At 44.8% G+C, this 19,684-nt stretch overlaps 1 protein-coding gene across 5 annotated transcripts in view; it reads right to left on the reverse strand.

Annotated features, from left to right (window-relative positions):
- The window catches only part of KCTD15 (potassium channel tetramerization domain containing 15), a 68,779-nt gene that overhangs the window by 20,076 nt on the left and 29,019 nt on the right, over positions 1 to 19,684 (reverse strand). For all 5 annotated transcript variants that reach the window (XM_083625353.1, XM_083625352.1, XM_083625354.1 and 2 more), the window contains exon 3: positions 1,320 to 1,464. In XM_083625353.1, coding sequence (XP_083481479.1) covers positions 1,320 to 1,464 — 145 coding nt within the window. The remainder of the gene's footprint in view (positions 1 to 1,319; positions 1,465 to 19,684) is intronic.

Consider the following 19,684-nt stretch of genomic DNA (forward strand, 5'->3'; position numbering starts at 1 on the left):
GAGTAAAAGTCTCAGATAAGATGTAAATTATACCTTACCAAGTGGCTGACTTGATTGCTCACCAGACAAAACTACATAACAGTAATAGCTGAAAAATTGATTAAGCTTGCCTGCAGCTTGATTGTGGAAAAAATTGTTTGGTGATGATGCTGAATGACAAGTTATGGAAATTCCTTTTGTCTGATGAGACAATTTGCAGAAGAATAGTTGATATGTCAGCTAATATTGAGAACTGTGTTTCCAAAAGTATGAGGAATTCTGAATTTGCCATTCAAGTTTATGAATCTACTGGCATAATTGGAAAAGCACAATTGCTTGCCTCTGTCAGATTCATTCACAATGATGAAATAATTACACAGTTCCTGCTTTGCAACAAGCTAGCAAAACATACCAGAGGACAATATATTTTCCAACCCTTGTCTGAGTATTTGGGGGAAAGAAAAAAAAGATTTCATGTGATTCTTGTACTGGAATTTGTATGGATGGAGCATTGTGTGTGAAAGGGAATGTGAGAGGCTTGGTGGCACTTGTCAAACAGAAAAATCCAGATGTATTATCAATTCACTGGGGTTTTTTTTTACACAGAGGCATTAATCACCAAGACCTTTCTAGGTGATTTGAAGTTGGTTCTAGATCAGGCTACGCACATTCTGAATTCCATCAAAGCAAAACCACTAAAAAAAGGTAGTATGTAGCCAGCTTCTTGTGATTCTTCTTAATTGTTGTTAGATCCTGATAAATAAGCTAAAAATGAGGAAGTAAAATTGGCTTAGGAAAACTGATCCTGCCTGGGGCTTTGCCTATCCTTTCCCTTTCCCTTTCTGGTATCTATGACAACTAGTGGGCCTGTTTCTTAAGCTGTTGCATCTGCAGCCTAGCATCTGACAAGCACCTTAATGAACAGAAAGGGCACCCTCTGCCAGAGCATGCAAGTTCCTGTTGCTCCAACAACATCAGTCCCAAGGAAACCGAACATAAGTCGGGCTTGGCAAAGCAGTCCCTTTAACAATAACACCAGCAACATCTGGGTCATGTGCAGACAAAACCCCACAGTTTCCTAACTATGTTTGGAAACCCTGTTCCAATCTGGTTTACAGCAAACTATGGCTAACCTAAACATTGGTGCATACCGAGAGTAAACCACAGTTAGTTCCCAAAACTGAAAGGGATGGAAAGGGGAGGAGACCACAGATGCATGCAGGCAGTGTTTTTCCAGCCTCAGCATAGTGGGGGAAAGTACACCGGAGAATACAAACTCACTCTGAAATAAATGGCTTAATAAGAGAACAAACTGATTACAGGTTTCTGGCCTGTCTTACCTTAAAGTCTTCTGGGAGCAGCAGTTTTGACGTTCTTAAGAAGCTTAAGATGTATCTGAAAATTTCACCATCTCGATCAATGAAATAATGTTGTTTTAAACTGTCCAACACAATAGGTTCCGTGCCATTAAACAGACGGCTTATTCTGGGAGGGGGAGAAAAAGCAAAAGGGGTGGGCACAAAATGGGAGTAGATGGTCACATGATCTTGCGAGAATCACAGAATCTTAAGACAGTAGTTTAGCAGATCTGTTGCTGAATCTCAGAAGGCTCTTTTATGGTCACCTGGCCCACCCTTTGCCATCAGGGTTCCTTTCAGATATTTTGGATGCTGGACCTGACAAGAATTATAGTCCAAAACGCCTGAGGGGCACTAGGCTGGCCAAGGGTGGCTTAGTCCAACCTCAAACTCCAAGACAGGAGCTGACAGAAATAGAGTTCACAATGCACAGTAAACTGTGTATAGCACACTCCCCCATTTAACCAACACTATCTTTGTTATGGTGAGTTCATTATTAGGGTAACCCCAAAGATTAACCCAAATTTCCCACAAGGGGAAGGCTGCCCATTACCCACAAAATTATGATTATTATTTTTAGTAGTAGTATGCTGTGGCCGGAAGGTAAGTGGCATTTCCGTGCGCTGCTCTGGTTTCGCCAGAAGCGGTTTAGTCATGCTGGCCACATGACCCAGAAGCTGTCTGTGGACAAACGCCGGCTCCCTCGGCCAGTAAAGCAAGATGAGCACCGCAACCCCAGAGTTGTCCACAACTGGACTTAATGGTCAGGGGTCCCTTAGCTTTACCTAGTAGTGGTAGTAAGATCACAGGGCAATTCACGATATAAAAATACAAATTAAAACCATAAAATATTATAATAAAACAAAAATAAAACAATACCCCCCTTCCACAGATACATTTAAAGCACTACAGAATATTAATCAGCCAAATGCCTGGTTGAAGATAAATGTTTTTGCCTGGCGCCTAAAGATATGTAATAAAGGTGCCAGGAGAGCCTTCCTGGGGAAAGCATTCCACAAAAGGGGATCCACTGCAGAAAAGGCCTGCCACCCTCCAGACCTCTCGTGAGAGAGGCACCCAAAGAAGAGCCTCAGCTGATGATCACAGTGTCTGGGTCAATTCATATGGAGAGAGGCGGTCCTTGAGGTATCGAGGTCCTGAGCTGTTTAAGGCTTTATAGGTAAAAACCAGCACTTTGAATTAGGCCCGGAAACTAACTGGCAGCTGGTGCAGTTGGGTCAGGATCAGCACAATATGTTCAAACTGTCACATCCCAGTGAGCAACCTGGCCGCCGAATTCTGCACCACAGCCATGACCCAGACAGCCCCAAAGTATTCACTTTTGCAAAAGCACACCCTCAAAGAATCTGTCATCCTCTCCTGTCAGTCGCGCTGCTGCAAAGCGTGCTTTGAATCCTAAAAAGAGCCCTCTTCTCAGACTACACTGCCTTCCTTGCAGAAGGAATCCCTCTAGCTCCTTCTCTTTCCCCTCCTAAGGGACAAAGGTCCCACCAGAATCGCTGGGGTTTGGGTGTGATTTTTCCACTCGCGTAGTTTGGGGACAGGCAGCTGCCTGCCTCCCTGCATGGCCCAGATCGGAAAAGGCTCTTTTTGATGTTGCGCTGGTCTCCCACTTCATGTATAATTTTCTTTCCACTATCGCTCCTAAATCTGGTGTTTCCAGTTCCTTCTAATTTAGTAATCATCTGCAGATTTCATTAGTGTGCCATCTACTCTCTTCTGGATTAATTACAGAGATAGCTGAAGTTGCTGGAGCTCACACAATTCCCTGCTGAACGCCAACGGAAGGTCCCACCCTTCTCTGGAACCGACCATTTGCGGCTGGTCACTCCCTGTCTTGTTTACGGATCCACCACCCCAGAACCGAGGCAGGTGACACATACATGGAATTGTTTTGCATTTGAATTAATTAGATACTTGTCCAATATGTATTTGTAAACCCCAGTGCACAGCCTGTTTCTCTCCTGCTTCCCTCTCTTCGCCACCACAACCACTAAGCCACAGCTATTATGAAACGGTATCAAATAAAGCAACTCAGTTAAGGAATACAGGTAGCGACTACTTTGCTCCTAATTGATGTGTGACTGCAAATGCATTGGTACTTTTGGACCTGGAAAAGGGCAGAACGGGGCGGGCTTATGTGCATGGTACCCAGGGGCGGAACCCGCACAGAAAATGTTTGCTGCCTGTATAGAATGTCAGGCACATTCACATGCTACATGGAACACAGGTACGAGTTCGCCCAGTTCAGAATTGTGGTTCTCCAGAGTCCCAGATGAGATTCTCTCCCAGCCCTACCTGAAGATGTCGGGGATTGAACCTGGGAGGTTCTGCATACAAAGCGGTTGCTCTGCCACTGAGCTACAGCCCTTCCGCAGCTCGGTGGCAATTTCTCCTCTTACACAAGCCGGGGTCAGCAATTGCTATGGCACCTTGGAACGTGGGCAGCTCCACACTCGGCAAGGCGGCCTTCCGTCACAACAGCTTGTGTGGATGGCTTGCCTGTGACTTGCATTCACAACCCCGGGAACGTTGGGAGTTCCCAGCATGCGCACACAGGTTTCAAGACGAGAATTATGTCACCAGTGCTTGATGTGCTGCCTACGGAGAATGTTTCTGGAGCCATCCTTATTTTCTCAAGATCGTTTTCTTTCTGTCTGATTCTCAGCTCAGGGGAAGCCCTTAGGCCATAGGTCTATTGCTCTGCTGACTTGGGATGACATTGTCAAAGCAAAACAAAACAAAACAAAACACAAAACAAAACAGCATTATTTTTTAGGTAAAGAACTTAGCCAACAAATGATCTTCACATTCAGAAATATCCAAGAAGTACCAGTACTTTGCATCCCCAAAGACTCTTCTCTGTTGTTTTAGCAACATGAAGACTGAACCCCAGCCTCCTCTTAGATCAGTGGTTCTCAAAGGGTGTGGCAAGAGAGGATGGCAAGTGTGGAGGGAAGATTCAAAGACAACCAAAGAAACAGTTAAACATTTCAGTGTGGAACCTTACACCTTGCACTGAATTTATATACATACGTAAAGGTATGTATGTCAGAGGCTTGTTTATAATTATATTTTGAGAGTGATTCATGTCCATTGTTTTCTACTTTCTATGTTATAAATCAAGCAACTACTATGAGTTGTTGCTTTTTGTTTTCCAATGTACTTCTTACCAATAAAAAAAAGGTGTGGTGCAAGTAACTCTTTATTCTGAAAGTGTAGCCCAGAGAAAAAAGTTTGAGAACCACTGCCTTAGATCTTGGGAGTCAGGAAAGGGTTAACTGCATCTGGGCACTCTGTGCATGACTGGAACTGGAATTCCACTGACTCTTTCTTCCTTTTGGTTAAAACTGGAATCAATTAGTGGGGGATACACTGATAAGACTTGTGCTCAATCTTGTACTGAATTAATTGAGCAATGCTGTAGCTTTCAAGAACATTTACAGTAGTGATGAAAGTAGATTAGATGTTTGCTGGGACTCCCATAAAGTTACGACTTTAATTATGAATGTGGGCGAGCTGTTCTGCTGGTGTTCTGTGCCTGCCTTTTCCTGCCTCCTTTTGCCATGCATCTCCAGATGTTTCCTTCCTCCTGGTTTTTCTTCAAGGCAACCTACCGACTGACTGCACACAGCCTGAAATGGGGCAAGGCCAGTGTTTTTTTTCTGGAAAAAAAGGTGGGGGGAATCCACCATCAAGTTTGCTTGTTTACTGCAGGCCCAGTCGCAGTACCACTCCCCACCCGCTGGGAAGTGGCTAAATGTAAGATGTGATTAATCGACTCAAGCAGACAATGATCTGGATTAGAAATGGCCACAACTTTATTGATTACAACTATAGGTGGATTTTTTGCTCAGGCACTGGGTTTATATCTGTTCTAGCTCCCCAAACAAAATAATAATAATTATTTAATTTAAAAGGGTAAACTCAGTCCTGTCAAACTCCTGCCCCCCAAAAAACCATGGCCAAGGACACTCAGAAAGTGACAAGATTTACCTTCTGCAAGGACTAATGGCTGAAAGCTTTCCAGTCAAGTCGTTATTGGGTGGACAGGAAACTTATATTTTTATTTAGTTATTTTCTTACGTTTTCTTACACTTTCCTACCTTTCTTCCAGCATGGACCCCAGGGGGCTCTCAGGCAGTCTCCCACCCCGGCACTGACCACATCCAGACCTGCTTAGCTTCAGCAAGGTGATGGCCTCTTATGACTTCAGACGAAACACCCAATAACCAAACAGGGCAAACTGGAAGGTCACAGCTGTGGGCATTGTATCATCTTTAGTGGCGATTCCTTCAAGAAAGGGGGTTGGACTAGATGACTCCTTGAGTCCTTTCCAACTCTACGATTCTATGAATTCGGTTTCACTGCAAAAAATCCTCAACTGTATGCTGAAGAACCAAGTAAAACAAAAGTATTCTGTCTAGATTATTATTATTTTTAGTCCTGCCTTTTAGGGCCGAGCTCTCACCAGGCGACTTTCAAAGTAAATTAGGATTAAGAACATTGCAATCAAAATAATCTCAAAACACAGAAGAACCAGAAGAAAAAAAATCAAGCCAAAGCTTGGCAGTGGAACAAGAATGTTAGGGTTGATCGAAACACAACCTAAGTAGAAATGAAGGCCACCCCAAAGATGGAAGGGGAACTCTAACGATACAGCACCACCACTGAGAATGCCCTGCCCCAGATCCCTGCTAACTCAGTATTAAAGCCACGGAGCCCAGAAATTCCATGCAGGTGAGCTCAATCATCCTCACTTCAACCTCCATATCTGTGATCAGTTATTTCCAAAAACCTTTAACGATCCTCAGTTACAAGTTAGTAGGCATAGATAGCCCTTTCCTCCATGAATTTGTTTCATCCTCTTAAACCCATCCAAGCTGGTGTCTATTAATGCCTCCTGTGGGAGTGAGTTCCATAGTTTAACTGTGCACTGAGGGAAAAAAAGAAATTTTCCTGTCCTGAATCTTCCAATATTCAGCTTCAATACATGCCCTTTGCAAAGGGGGGGGGGGGCTATATCCACTTTCTCCATGCCATGTCTAATTTTACAAACTTCTTACTTGCCTTCTCTCTAAACCAAAAAGTCCCCAAACGGAAACATTTCCTCATGGGGCAAGTTGCCCCACCTACTTGATCATGTTGGGTGCCCTTTTTTCAACCTTTTCCAGTCCTGCAGTATCTGCTTGGAGGTGAGGCGACCAGAAGCTAATTCCCAATAACTCACCCACCCTGCACCCCCCAAGAACATCTATATGAACACCATTACAATAAGAAACTAGGAAAAACCCATCAAGCATCAGCAACAAGTGAGCAAGGCAATCTGGATGTGAGGCTCTTCCTAGCTTGGCATGGGAGGTGTTAGGCAGTGAGTCACATTGTGTGAGAGTAAAGAGTTACTGCAAACACACAAGGGCACCTATTTTCGTCACCTGCGACGTACTAGAGTCGATGCACTTCCCACAAACCCTTCCCCATCATCAGCAAACACAGCAGCTTTGTTTGTGCCTGCATTGCACTGTGCCATGTGAGAGGCAGGATTCCTGCACCGAGAAAAGGAGGTGCCACAGATTCTTCTGGTCTAGCCTTCTCTTTGAAATGTTGTGTGTTCCCTGTGTGGAGATTTGCTTCTTTCTTTTTCTATGAAAGGGCACTGTGTTCCGTGAGCTCCCACCTGACAGCACAGGGAATGCACGGGGAATGTTTTCCAAATTGACGGATGACACAAACTGCCCAGGGTATCCAATACCATTGAAAGAGAGCTTCTCCACCCACTTGAGGCCCGCCTATCATAAATGTTGAGGAAGAGGCAGTTTCAAAATGGTGGCAGGTGGAGGCAGCGTTGGGCACAATCAGCTGTCACTGACTGACACCATTTTCATTTGGTATCCTATCCACCTTTGGAAATTGTTAAATCATACTTTCCCCTTCCCAGCTCCACACGTCTCTCCAAAGTATTTTTCCCCATTGCCTGTAATTTCTTCTCCCCTTCTCCTTTTCACACTCAACAGACAACCTATTCCCTTATGAAAGAATCTTATTAAGCTTCTTTCATCCCTCCTTCTTTTACATTCACTTCTTTCTCCTACAACAGCATTCTTCTTTTATCCCCTTCCTTCATCCTCTTCCCAATTTGTTTATTATATTTTTTAATATCAGCTTATTATTACTACATAGTATTGTTGTTGGTCGTTTAGTCATGTCCGACTCTTCGTGACCCCATGTACCAGAGCATGCCAGGCACTCCTGTCTTCCACTGCCTCCCCCAGTTTGGTCAAACTCAACTACATAGTATTAGTAATTATTAAATAATATCCTTCTGGCTCACTTTCTCATTTTTTTTCAATACATCCTCCAGCCCTTTCTCCTGAGGAAGACCTTCTTTCCCTTCTCACCCCCTCCCTCCCGAAATATTTATGTCTCTCCTGGCCACCTTTGCTCAGCATACAAGGTGATGCCTTTCCTGGAACTGGTCCCATCTGGTGCAGCTAAAGGGCAGGCCTTAGGCAGGCAGGAGCACTGAGGCCCAACTGAAGGTAGCCCAAAGCCCAATGGTGGGTCCTGGCTGCTATAGAAATAATCAATAATAATAATAATAATAATAATAATAATAATAATAATAATAATAATATATTTATATCCCGCCCATCTGGCTGGGTTTCCCCAGCCACTCTGGGCGGCTCCCAACTAAAGGCAGAACTGGACAAATATATGGAGGAGAAGGTTATCAATGGCTTTCAGCCACAATTGTTATGCTCTGCCTCCATGGCTGGAAGCAGCAATGCTTCTGAATACCAGTTGCTGGAAATGGCAGGAGGGCCCTTGTGCTTGAAACCTCCTTGAGGTTTCCCCTGGGCATCTAGGCGGACACTGCAAGAATAGGATGCTGGACTAGCCCTTTTGCCTGATCCAGCAGCCTTGTCTTGCTCTGCAGGGCAGGACTGCCAGTAGACAGAAATTTGAGATAAGTGAATTTTGGTGAAATGTCAATGCTATGGTAAGAGCTGTTTAGGAGTGGAACAGATTTGCCTTCAGTGGTGGACAGCATCCTTTCACTGAAGGTATTCTGACAAGAATTGGTGAGAGATGCTGTGGTTGTATCTTGCATTGCAGATTCTGCAGTCACCCCTGGAACCCCTTATTTCTTCCTGTCCTCCTGTGAAATATACTCAGAGTCGCAAAGTGATTTCATGCTCTTTATTCAGCTCATAGTGGTGAGGAGGAATGAATGAAAGTCCCCTCAAGGTATCTGCTTTATATACATTATTTACACAATGGGCTGCACATGATTGGCTAATTCCGGAATTCTACTGTAAGCCAATCAGGTTGTGGATTCACTTCTATCTGGAGCATGATTGGGTAGTTCCTGCCAACCAATCATACTGCTGCATTGTTCTAGGACCAATCAGACTGCTGCATTCTGAATCCTATTGTTCTAGGACCAATCAGACTGCTGCCTTTTGGATCCTATTGTTCTAGGACCAATCAGACTGCTGCAGTTTGGATCCTATTCAACTCAGTACATAACATCCTGAATATCTGAAGACAAAAGAGAGCCACGGTTGAACTTTTACCACTAATCATGGGTTTTTATAAAAAAATAAACTGGCAGGATCCATCAGGGACTTCTCTTCTTTCTCATATTGCCTCAGTTGCCAATCAGGTTTTTGCTTCTCCATAGAGAGGTCATCCAAAAAAATGTGACCAATAATTACAGCCGAAGTTGAGTTAACGAACATATGGGGAAATGTTGTACGTTCCCATTCAGTAGATTGGTTGGGCACGCTCCTTTTGGCGTTTAAATAGACACCTTTGGCCAAATTCCATCCAGGATATAAAACGGCAAACATAATAAGCAACCATTATGAAAAGTGGAAGCAGTTTGCAAATGACTAGAACAGAGGACAAAGTATTCCCTTTCTTAATATGCACTTCTTGAGTGGGATGATTGAAGAGGCAAAGTATTTTGGATACAAAACTGCAAGTTATTTGATGGGTTTAAATTCTGCCACAAACAATGGACTTAGTTATTTATGGCAAACATTTCTTGTATGTAAACTAGGTTGCAGATTGTTGGAATATACGATAACGCTTGCAACTACAAAGTAGCCAGCAGAATATAGATGTAAAATCAAATCCAGACGGCCTCAGCTGCCAAAAAAGCAACTTACTGCAGCTATAGAGTGTAAGATTTAGGAAAACCACATGTGGCCGTGTGGAATTGTATGCCTTCAATGCTATGGAGATAGGAAGTAGGAAAAGGGAATCTTTACATGACTGTTTGATCTGAAAGGGCTGGATGATACGGCCCCTGTTCTCTAACTAGCAATGGGTAAAACACACACAATAAACCCTATTTCCTGAAGCTCAGTTTATCTGATCGTGGCTATATAAGGTTAGGATTATCAGGGAGGAACTCAGAGCTGTATTTATGCAGTAACTGGCCAAGAACAGAGTAGAATCCAATATCTAAAGAACTCTCGCTTTTGATGTTAAAATCCAAAGTCTTAAGCCCTTACAGTTGTGAAGGTGTTAATTTAAAATGTGGGGTCAATGCCTGCTTGGAACCTCTGGAGCCAGAGATGGGCCTGAAAAAGATATCTAGTGATTGGGGGCAAGAATTCATGGCCCAGCCCCCAGCCGGACTAACAAATTGGGGATAAATTAAGTAGATAATAACTGAAGAGCAATTATGCCAAACTGAGAGAGACTGCACACGTCTTCAACTTGACTTGCCAGTGTGCAAAGGTTTTAATTTAATGTTTATTTTGGGAATTTATATCGCACTCATTACAATGTGATCTTAGCAGTTGTGTGAATGGCCATATTAACAGCACCACGCAATAAAAGTCAGAGAGGTGAAGTTTTACTACTTGATAAGTGTCTCTGGAAGCTGATCTGCATTTGGGGCAGGCCTTACTCAGAAGTAATGCAGACTCTTCTTATGCTCAAGCAGTCAGCTGGTGACTGTTTTACGGGTGCCGAGCAATGAATCAGTGTGTGCTCAGACAGGTATATACCCCCCCGCCCGAATCTGATATAGCCCTGAGGCTGTTGTGTCACACCTCTAAAGTCATGCTATAGTGAGGGTGGAAAAATATTTTGTGCTGGCCGTCCACTTCGACATTTATGACTACCAATGGCTACTAGCCTCCACAGTCGAAGGCAGGGGATGCTTCAGAATATCAGCTTCTGGAAATGCAGGAGGAGACAGTGCTCTTGTGAAACATGGATGCTGGATGAGATTGCCCATTGGCCTGATCCAGCAGGCTTTCCTTAGGTTCTTTTATCTACACCAGAATTATAACAAGAAAATCCCTTGAGGACATCACAATTTTACTTGCCAGACAAAGCGGAGGACAAATATTATCTTTGCATTCCTAAACTCCAGCATCACCTCTGTGGGGAGGGGGGGGGTTGGGTGCCTGGAAATGTTTCAGCTCTCCCTGATGAAACATCAGGGAGATGTTCAAAACGACCTTGACAGATTAGAGAACTGGGCCAAGATGAATTTTAACAGGGGGAAATGTAAAGTATTGCACTTGGGCAAAAAAAATGAGAGGCACAAATACAAGATGGGTGACACCTGGCTTGAGAGCACTACATGTGAAAAGGATCTAGGAGTCTTGGTTGACCACAAACTTGACATGAGCCAACAGTGTGACGCGGCAGCTAAAAAAGCCAATGCAATTCTGGGCTGCATCAATAGGAGTATAGCATCTAGATCAAGGGAAGTAATAGTGCCACTGTATTCTGCTCTGGTCAGACCTCACCTGGAGTACTGTGTCCAGTTCTGGGCACCACAGTTCAAGAAGGACACTGACAAACTGGAACGTGTCCAGAGGAGGGCAACCAAAATGGTCAAAGGCCTGGAAACGATGCCTTATGAGGAACGGCTAAGGGAGCTGGGCATGTTTAGCCTGGAGAAGAGGAGGTTAAGGGGTGATATGATAGCCATGTTCAAATATATAAAAGGATGTCACATAGAGGAGGGAGAAAGGTTGTTTTCTGCTGCTCCAGAGAAGCGGACACGGAGCAATGGATCCAAACTACAAGAAAGAAGATTCCACCTAAACATTAGGAAGAACTTCCTGACAGTAAGAGCTGTTCGACAGTGGAATTTGCTGCCAAGGAGTGTGGTGGCGTCTCCTTCTTTGGAGGTCTTTAAGCAGAGGCTTGACAACCATATGTCAGGAGTGCTCTGATGGTGTTTCCTGCTTGGCAGGGGGTTGGACTCGATGGCCCTTGTGGTCTCTTCCAACTCTATGATTCTATGATTCTATGATGTGTCAGGAAAAGGCAACCCTAAACCACCATTCCTTTCTGGTCCTCCCCTCGTGCCCCCACCCCAATAGCCTGCTCAAATTGCTCACTTTTACTAGCAGCTTCTCAGTTTGCTGGAATGGCAGCAGTGCTTAAGTCGGCATCTGGAGAAGAAAGCACCGAGAACATTAATTTTAGCAATTAATATTTAACTGTTCCGTAATATTTGTGCTATTTATAATTTATCTGTTTACACTCATTAAAAATGGATGCTGTAGACAGTTCCCTTGCCCCGTGTCAAATTGTTTCGTAATTGTGCATTTATGGAAAATATGCCCTGAAAGGTGTCCTTTTGGATTCTTATTTGTCTGGGCGCCCCGAGCGCAGGGCTCTCGCATGGCTCTGTCGCTCCACTTTCCCCCTGCTCCGCGGTGCTTTTCTCCACACTCCGGCTGTTTGATCCCAGACACAACAGGAAGGGCAAAGCGAAGTTGACAAGATCTCTGAGGCCTTCTCGGCACTTGATATGGAGTCTGTCAATTGTGCTTTGCTCTTCGGCTCAGACGTGGAGCTCAAGCAGCAGAGGTAGGAAATCAGGACATCGCCAAGCTGGAAAGAAGATCTCAGTGGGAGGAAAAGCGCACCCCCCTCAAGCCAGGGAAAAGAAACACAGGGTTTTTTTCCCCATTGTCATCTGAGAGCCACACAAGGCTGGCCCAACAGCTATATCATGCTTGTTGCTGTTGTTGTTGTTACATTTCTATCCCATCTTTCTTCCAAGAAGCTGAAAATGGAGGCATATGTGGTCCCCCCACCTCCATTTTTCACAACAACTTTGTGAGGTAGCTTAGGCTGGGAGATGGTGACTGGTCCAAGGCCACCCAGGGAGGTTCACAGCCAAGTGGAGATTTCAACTCTGGCTTCCAAGAGCCTGAGACTCTAACCTTCTATATGCCACACTGCCTCTCACACCAGCAAGGGATGGACCAAATATTGTAGGACTGTGGAAACAAATGCTCCTCCACTCGACCCGATCATCTCATTCTGTCCTTTGTGGCCGCTCACAAATTTCACAGCCACAGAAGACTGCTTGAGCGATGTAGCATTATTTCCTCTTACCTTCCAGCGCTGTGCTGAGAGATTCCACAGCAGAGCGTGTGAGGAGAGGGAGAAAAATAGTGTGTTCTAAGCAATGCAGGAATGAGTTTCCTTGTTCCCTTCCCAACAAATAAAGAGCTTCACGGCCTTTGAAAGCTCTCCTCAAAGGCTTGACGGAAGAGGGGAAACACCACAGCCTGTGAATGAACCGGCAAAGTCAGGTCAGCAGCACAGTATTGTTGGAGAGATGTGCCCCGAGAACTAGAATAATAATAATAATAATAATAATAATAATAATAATAATAATATTTATACCCCACCCATCTGGCTGGGTTTCCCCAGCCACTCTGGGCGGCTTCCAACAAAACACTAAAATACAATAGCCTATTAAACATTAAAAGCTTCCCTAAACTCTTGAAGGGATTTTGAAGTGGCAAAACAGCCCAGAGTCCTCATCTGGGAAAAAGGCGGGATATAAATAAATAAAGAATAATAATTTGATGCCTAAGATGTGTATTTTTGCAACCCAGTAATTGTAATTGTGTTATAATGGATGCAACCCGTTTTGGGACCTTAGTTGGGCAAATGATGATGATGACAATAATAATAATAATGACGACGACAACACCGCCAGGCTGCATGAGAAATGGTTTGGGCCTCAGCTCTCTGTCTCCAAAAACGGTTAACCCAACTTTCATAAGGTGGTGGAACTGGAATGACAGAAGCAGCGGTTCCGCCCCTGGCCTTCTTCTCTCAAATCCCCAAGTCTCTCATTCATATCTCTGAAACCTCCAGTTGCTCAGTAAAAAACAAACAAACAAACAAACAACAACAAAAAACCAACCCAAACCTGGTGCTGATCAAGGGTAGGCGAATTGCCTCAAGGAAACCAGCGAGGAAGCAGCAGCAGTTTTATCAGTTATCGAGACTTTCCCAACAACGCCTGCTCCCAGCTACGCCGAAGAAATGGCCACAGGGCTTTCCTGGGGCCAAGAAAGGTGCTCCAAACTGCTTGCATGAAACATTCTTTTCTGAATCTTACCGCAGCCTGCAAATCGTTAAGTACGAGGCATGCCTAACCAACAAAATAAATGAAGGGGGTGCACGATTCCATCAGATTTAAGGACCAGCGACTGTGTGAATGATGAGTCTGCTTGCACCCAAAAGCAATCCAGACCCAGCTGCCTGCTCTTAGGAATGTAGGAAGCTGCTTTATAGTGACTCAGACTATATGTCCATCTAGCTCAGTATTGTCTACACCAGGGGTCAGCAACCCTTTTCAGCCGTGGGTCCCTCAGACCATGTGGTGGGCCAGACTATATTTTTTTGGGGGGGGATGAACAAATTCCTATGCCCCAGAAATAACCAAGAGATGCATTTTAAATAAAAGCACACATTCTACTCATGTAAGAACACACTGATTCCTGGACCGTCCGCAGGCCGGATTGAGAAGGCAATTGGGCCGCATCCGGCCCACGGGCCTTAGGTTGCCTACTCATAGTCTACACAGACTGGCAGAGGCTCTCCTGGGTTTCAGACAGGGGTCTCTTCCAGCCCTATCAGGAGATGCCATTGGGGATTGAACCTGGGACTTTCTGCATGCAATGCAGGTGCTCTACCACTGAGCTGCAGCCCTTCCCCAAATAGTTATTCAGATTTGCAGGGCTGTAGCCACCCAAATTATATTCACAGCAGAGCCATTGAAATGAATGGACCTGAGTTAGGTCACACTGGCACCATACGTTGAAAAAGCCTTACAAGTTCCTTGGGAAAAGGACTGATTGTTAAACTGTTCTTGAGAACTGTAGTTCTGTGGGGAGTAGGGGTCTCAAAAGCAACTCTCAGCACCCTTAATGAACTACAGAATGTGGGATGCAATCCACTGGGAGCAGTCAAATACAACATTCCTTGTTTTCCTAGAGTGGACAAGCAAGGGGATGTTTGGTCCAGCCAGTCAAAACTTCCTGTTCTTCCTGGCCTGGCGCATCCTTCCTTGCATGTGATTAGTGGGTGGGCGTGACCTTTCCAGACCTGGTAAAAGGCCAAGGCATGCTGCCACTCTCCCTCTTTTCCATCTTCTTTTTGTCCTGCGAACTTCCTGGAATGAACTGCTGGCTGCCAGCCAAGCAGTCCCTCAGGTCATCTCCCATATGGGGTAAACCTGTTTTTATACATTTGTAACTTTAAGCCTTAAGGCTGCCTTCAGGGATCACACTGTGCTCTGCCTGGTCATGAGTAAACTTTCTTTTTATTGCTTATGAATAAGACTGTGGTGTCTTTATTCTTTTAGGAGGGATTCAAGGGGTGTTACCAGGAAAATATTAGAACACATTTCAATCTGGACAAGCCAGATTGAATTGTGTATTGTCTTAAGAAACTCACACGGGTTTGCAACTAGTTTTCTGCTGTGCACGAGAAGGGGAATGTAAACTCTGCTAAGTAAAGGAACTTGCTAGCGCAAGTTAGGAAGGATATTAATAAACAGTATATCCTCTCCTGCCACCCTGAACATTCCCACACAGAATTATTGGGGGCTGTAGAGGTGAGGTGAAAGTCTGGTATCATAGAACTTTAAGCATATGCTATGGATGTGGCATAGTCCTATCCATCAATTTCTATGAGTCTATTTTGCGCGTAACTATTGCCAGGTGTAACCTAAACATTTTAAAGTGATGTATCTCGCCTTCCTCTTTGGCAAAGGGCTCAGGTATGGATTGTGTACCTGCTACGTGCTCCCCACCTCCCCAGACATCGGAGCCACGAAAAGTGGCCCCTGATCACTTATTCTCTTGAAAGCCAGGAAACGCAAGTGGAGTTTTCCCCACCCTAGATATCTCTGGCCATATGCAGGGCACTAGAGTTATTTAGACTGATTGCTATATTGTGATTTTATGCTTAGATTTTTGTGCGGCTTTCCCCCCCCCCCCAAACCCTGCTCATCTGCACTGAGGTCTGCTGAAGAGGAGTGGAATACAAATTGCTTACATAAATAAAAGGACCCCTTGATAAAATTAAGGGCAGATGTCAAACAAACATGAATATGTGAGTGTGCCATGTGTGCTTCGGCTGAAATTATCAGGCAGTAATAGCGTGGGGTTTGCCTACTTTCAAACCATGACCTTATTTCCTGATTTGTGACCTTTAATTGTAGTGATCCAATTAATGGTAGGATATAAAGTGCTCTGGATTCTTTCACTCCTGTGTGTCACCGTGCAAGGTTAAGGCTTCTCTGGTTGCCCCCCGCCCCCCAAGGGCAGGAATGGTTTCAATTTGCATTTCCTTGCTTTAGGAACTTTAAAATTATCCCAACCTTATGCACAAACTTTGCACTTAATGGGGCTTTCTCCCACTGAATAAATTACGCCCCACTTTCACCCTGACAGTCAAAAACTCCCTTTCCTTGCACATATACCTAAGAGAAAGTCCTCACCCGCCCCACACATTTAAACCAGTATTGTTCCACTTTGAACAGCGATGGCTTCCCGCAACATCTGGTGGGCACCATGTCGGCTGCCCTTGCATAAAGGGGTTGCTTACTTCCTTTTCACACATATCTAGAGGCAGATGGGGACTGGGAAGGTGAAAATTCTCTTACCCAAGACCTTGGAACGCGTGGAGTCAGATATGACAGCGTGGGCTGATGCAGAGGAGCAGAGACTGCGTTCTAAGAGCCACTGCAATCCTGACTGGTCCCACAAGATAATAGGCTTTCTCCATCTCTAATTTCTGTAATAACACTCTGTTCCTACCTTTTGACTTTGATGCTGGAGTGCCACAGGAGCATGTTACTTCTTCAGCGCTTTTGATGGATATTACATCCACTAACTATTAAGCACCTGGAGGAATGACTGGATCTATTTCTACCGCCGAGATTTAATACTTTTATATTTTTCAGTGCAGATGAGAATATATATATATTATTTTTTTTGCCAAAGATGGGAGCTGGCTGTACGCAATCAAGACATATTTTTAAAAGTCAATGTACCAAAGAGAGGCTGTGCTGAGAAATCTCTTTTAAAGTTCCCCATGCATGCATGTGTGTGTGTGTGTGTGTGTGTGTGTGTGTGTGTCAAACTTCCAGGAACAACGGATGAGGGGATGAAAGAGAATTGAGAAGTATACGCAGTGCGCTCCTGAATTTGAATAATGAATCCAATTAGGGTTTTTTCCATGACTGATACAAATGCTGATCCAACTCAAATCAAGTGGGAAATTTGGACAAAAACGTTTGCCAGCTATCAAACAGGGCAGGCCTCTACTATTAAAGTACTTTTGGATGGCAGAGGTGGGGCTTGGCTTGGGGTGAGCAGGCCCTGCAATGAAAGAACTTACAAGGCAGAGTGCACCAGCCCTGCTGGAAGACACCGCGGCTGCATTCACACAAACGTTTATTCCATTTCCCCAATGTTTCCCTAACTGTTCACTTCCATATCACAGCCGAGCTCTCGCACGATGCAAAAGCCACTTCTGGAAAATTAACGGAATACAGTGCTTGTTTCGTGCTCATTCCCATGATATTTGATTCCAGAAAGAAAGAAAAAATACCTGTTTGCAGCTCCCTTTACCCAGAAAATCGCACGAGTTAAAGTGACAAAATTTGGGGCAGTATATCAGAGAGGCAGTTCTGTCCTGCTGTTTTCATGGGGGAAATCATGCAGCAGGCCTGTACGGAAGGGGTGGGAGAATAGTGATGCAGTTCAGTGATGCTCATTGTTGTGTCACATCACAGCCACTGGTGCGGATGAAATTTAGCATGGCATGCTGGTATAGCGTTCAAAAAGCCACAGTTCCATAACACAACAGGTACGGCAGTGTGAAAAGGACATTAGAAAATGGGACAGAAGCACTAGCATTAAAACCGGGAAAACTAACACAAGATTCCCCCATCTGTATGCCCCCCTTGTTGCATCCTGGTGAGTCTTCTTCTTACAAGCTCCAGCTGCACAGTACAGGCAGTGGTTGGCTTGTGGGTAGGTGGGTGGAGAATCCCTGCTGTGAAATGCCATTCTGAGGTTGCCACTTCGAGGTCGCCATTAGAGTGAGGCACTACCCTGAGCCCATTTTCACAGCCCTTGCCCTAGCTCCCACCAAGATGACGGAAGCACTGACTTGAGAAAAAGGGAGAGATCTCGAGAGACGCAGAGAAGACATCTCGGCTCAGCAATGGGCAATGGATCACAGCAGCCGCTATGCTCTGCCTCGACAACAGGCAGAGGTGAGGCTAGCTGGACAAGCAGCAGCGGTCTAAATTTAAGATCAGGTCAAGGAGTTGAGAACGGCACAGAAGCAATGAAGCTGTTCCAATGGGTTGACACACCCACCTGCCAAGCTTTGAAAGCCAAGCCAAGCTGTGCTTACTCACAAGACTCTTAGGCCTTGTGAGATTGCGCATGCGCAGGTGCTCATTGCATCAGGGAGGATGTGCCTGTTCACAGCAATGGGAGTACAGCTGGGTCCTGGGTGACCAGGGTGTGCCCCTCCCTTCTGACTCTCCATCCCTAGTGGTGGACTGATGCCTCCCACTGCCCCTTGGATTCTATTAGTGCTCTCCTCTCTCCAGGACAGAAGAGGGGAGATGGGAGTCCTGCTTCCCCAGCAGGGGTAGCCACATCCTGAGAGGGGACAGTATCCACCTCCTCCAGCCTTTGTACCCCACTCTCAGCCCCTCCCATGTCATCTTCCAGTTACCCCTCCATACCCGTCACTGCGTGGCACTCCACTCCTGAGCCAGGAGACACCTTGAGACTCATGACAACCCCCAGCTTGGTTCGATGTGTGTCGCTTGGTGGGAGAGTGTGGAAGGAAAGTTGCTGGCTGCTGCATGGTAAAAGCCAGGGTGTGTGTGTCTGCACTACCCCAGGTGGAAGATGGGGTGAGGTCCTTGGATACTGAATATGAGGAGTCTCGGAACCAAACCACTTGATAGTGGTGCAGCATCTGGAACAGAGTGGAGCATCCTATGCTAGGCTTCCTTTTTCATATTCTGTTTAGCTTCAGTTATTTGGTTACATTGGCTTCTTTGTATTTAAGCTATTCAGTTAGCTTAGTTTATCTGTATTGTTTTACACAACACTATGGATTATTATTTTTGGTACTTATTTATAGTTTTTCCTAATGTGCTTTGAATTCTTATACAGATTGTTCATTTGATAAACTGTGAGATACTCTGGCCACATTTTTGGGTGGGCGGGGAGGTGGCATTCTAATAAACTGAAACACTGATGGCATTGCTGTGCCTCTTAAGAACATATTTATGTTTCCAGGGCCTTCGAGAGTGCTGAATTTTAGTGGGCTGTTGTGACCTTAATTCTGCTATGGGTCAACAGCTACGTTTTTAAAAATCCTTTATTGAATTTTAAATTGCTTATGCTTTTAGAGTTACTGAACACAATCCTTAAAACTTGACATGCAAAGAGGTTGAGAAACGTTTTGATAAATAAATAGCAGAAAAATATCCCACAATTCTATCAGCACGGAGACAGTGGACAACAGATGGGAACCATCAAACATACTAATCATTCGTAATAGGCCACTTTTGAGAGGCCATTCCTTTGAGGGAAAGGAGACAGATGTATGCATGCGTCATAAAGAGAGCTTGATTTATCTAATAAGAAGGGTCAGGACTCAGGCCCCAAACCTGGGGAAGACACAGCCTTTGGGGCTCTCTCATCAACCCTCAGCATCACACAGCCGTGCAGGCAGGGGCTGATGGGAGATGCAGTCCAAAACATCTGGAGGGCATCAGGATGGGAAGGCTGGCATAGGCTCTGGCTACTCAATGGCAACAGAAACATCACATGTTCATGCTCAGAACACCTTTTATCAATACAGTTTCATGTGGGATTGCCTTTCTCCATATATGCCCACTTAACCACTTCTATCTGCAAAACGGACACTTAGCACATTTATTGAAGCATCTAATATGGCAAAGTTCAAGTACTAGGGAATAGACTTTGCTCCGA

Source organism: Podarcis filfolensis, assembly GCF_964270895.1.
Source record: "Podarcis filfolensis genome assembly, chromosome: 8".
In the NCBI taxonomy this organism is placed as follows: Eukaryota; Metazoa; Chordata; class Lepidosauria; order Squamata; family Lacertidae; genus Podarcis; species Podarcis filfolensis.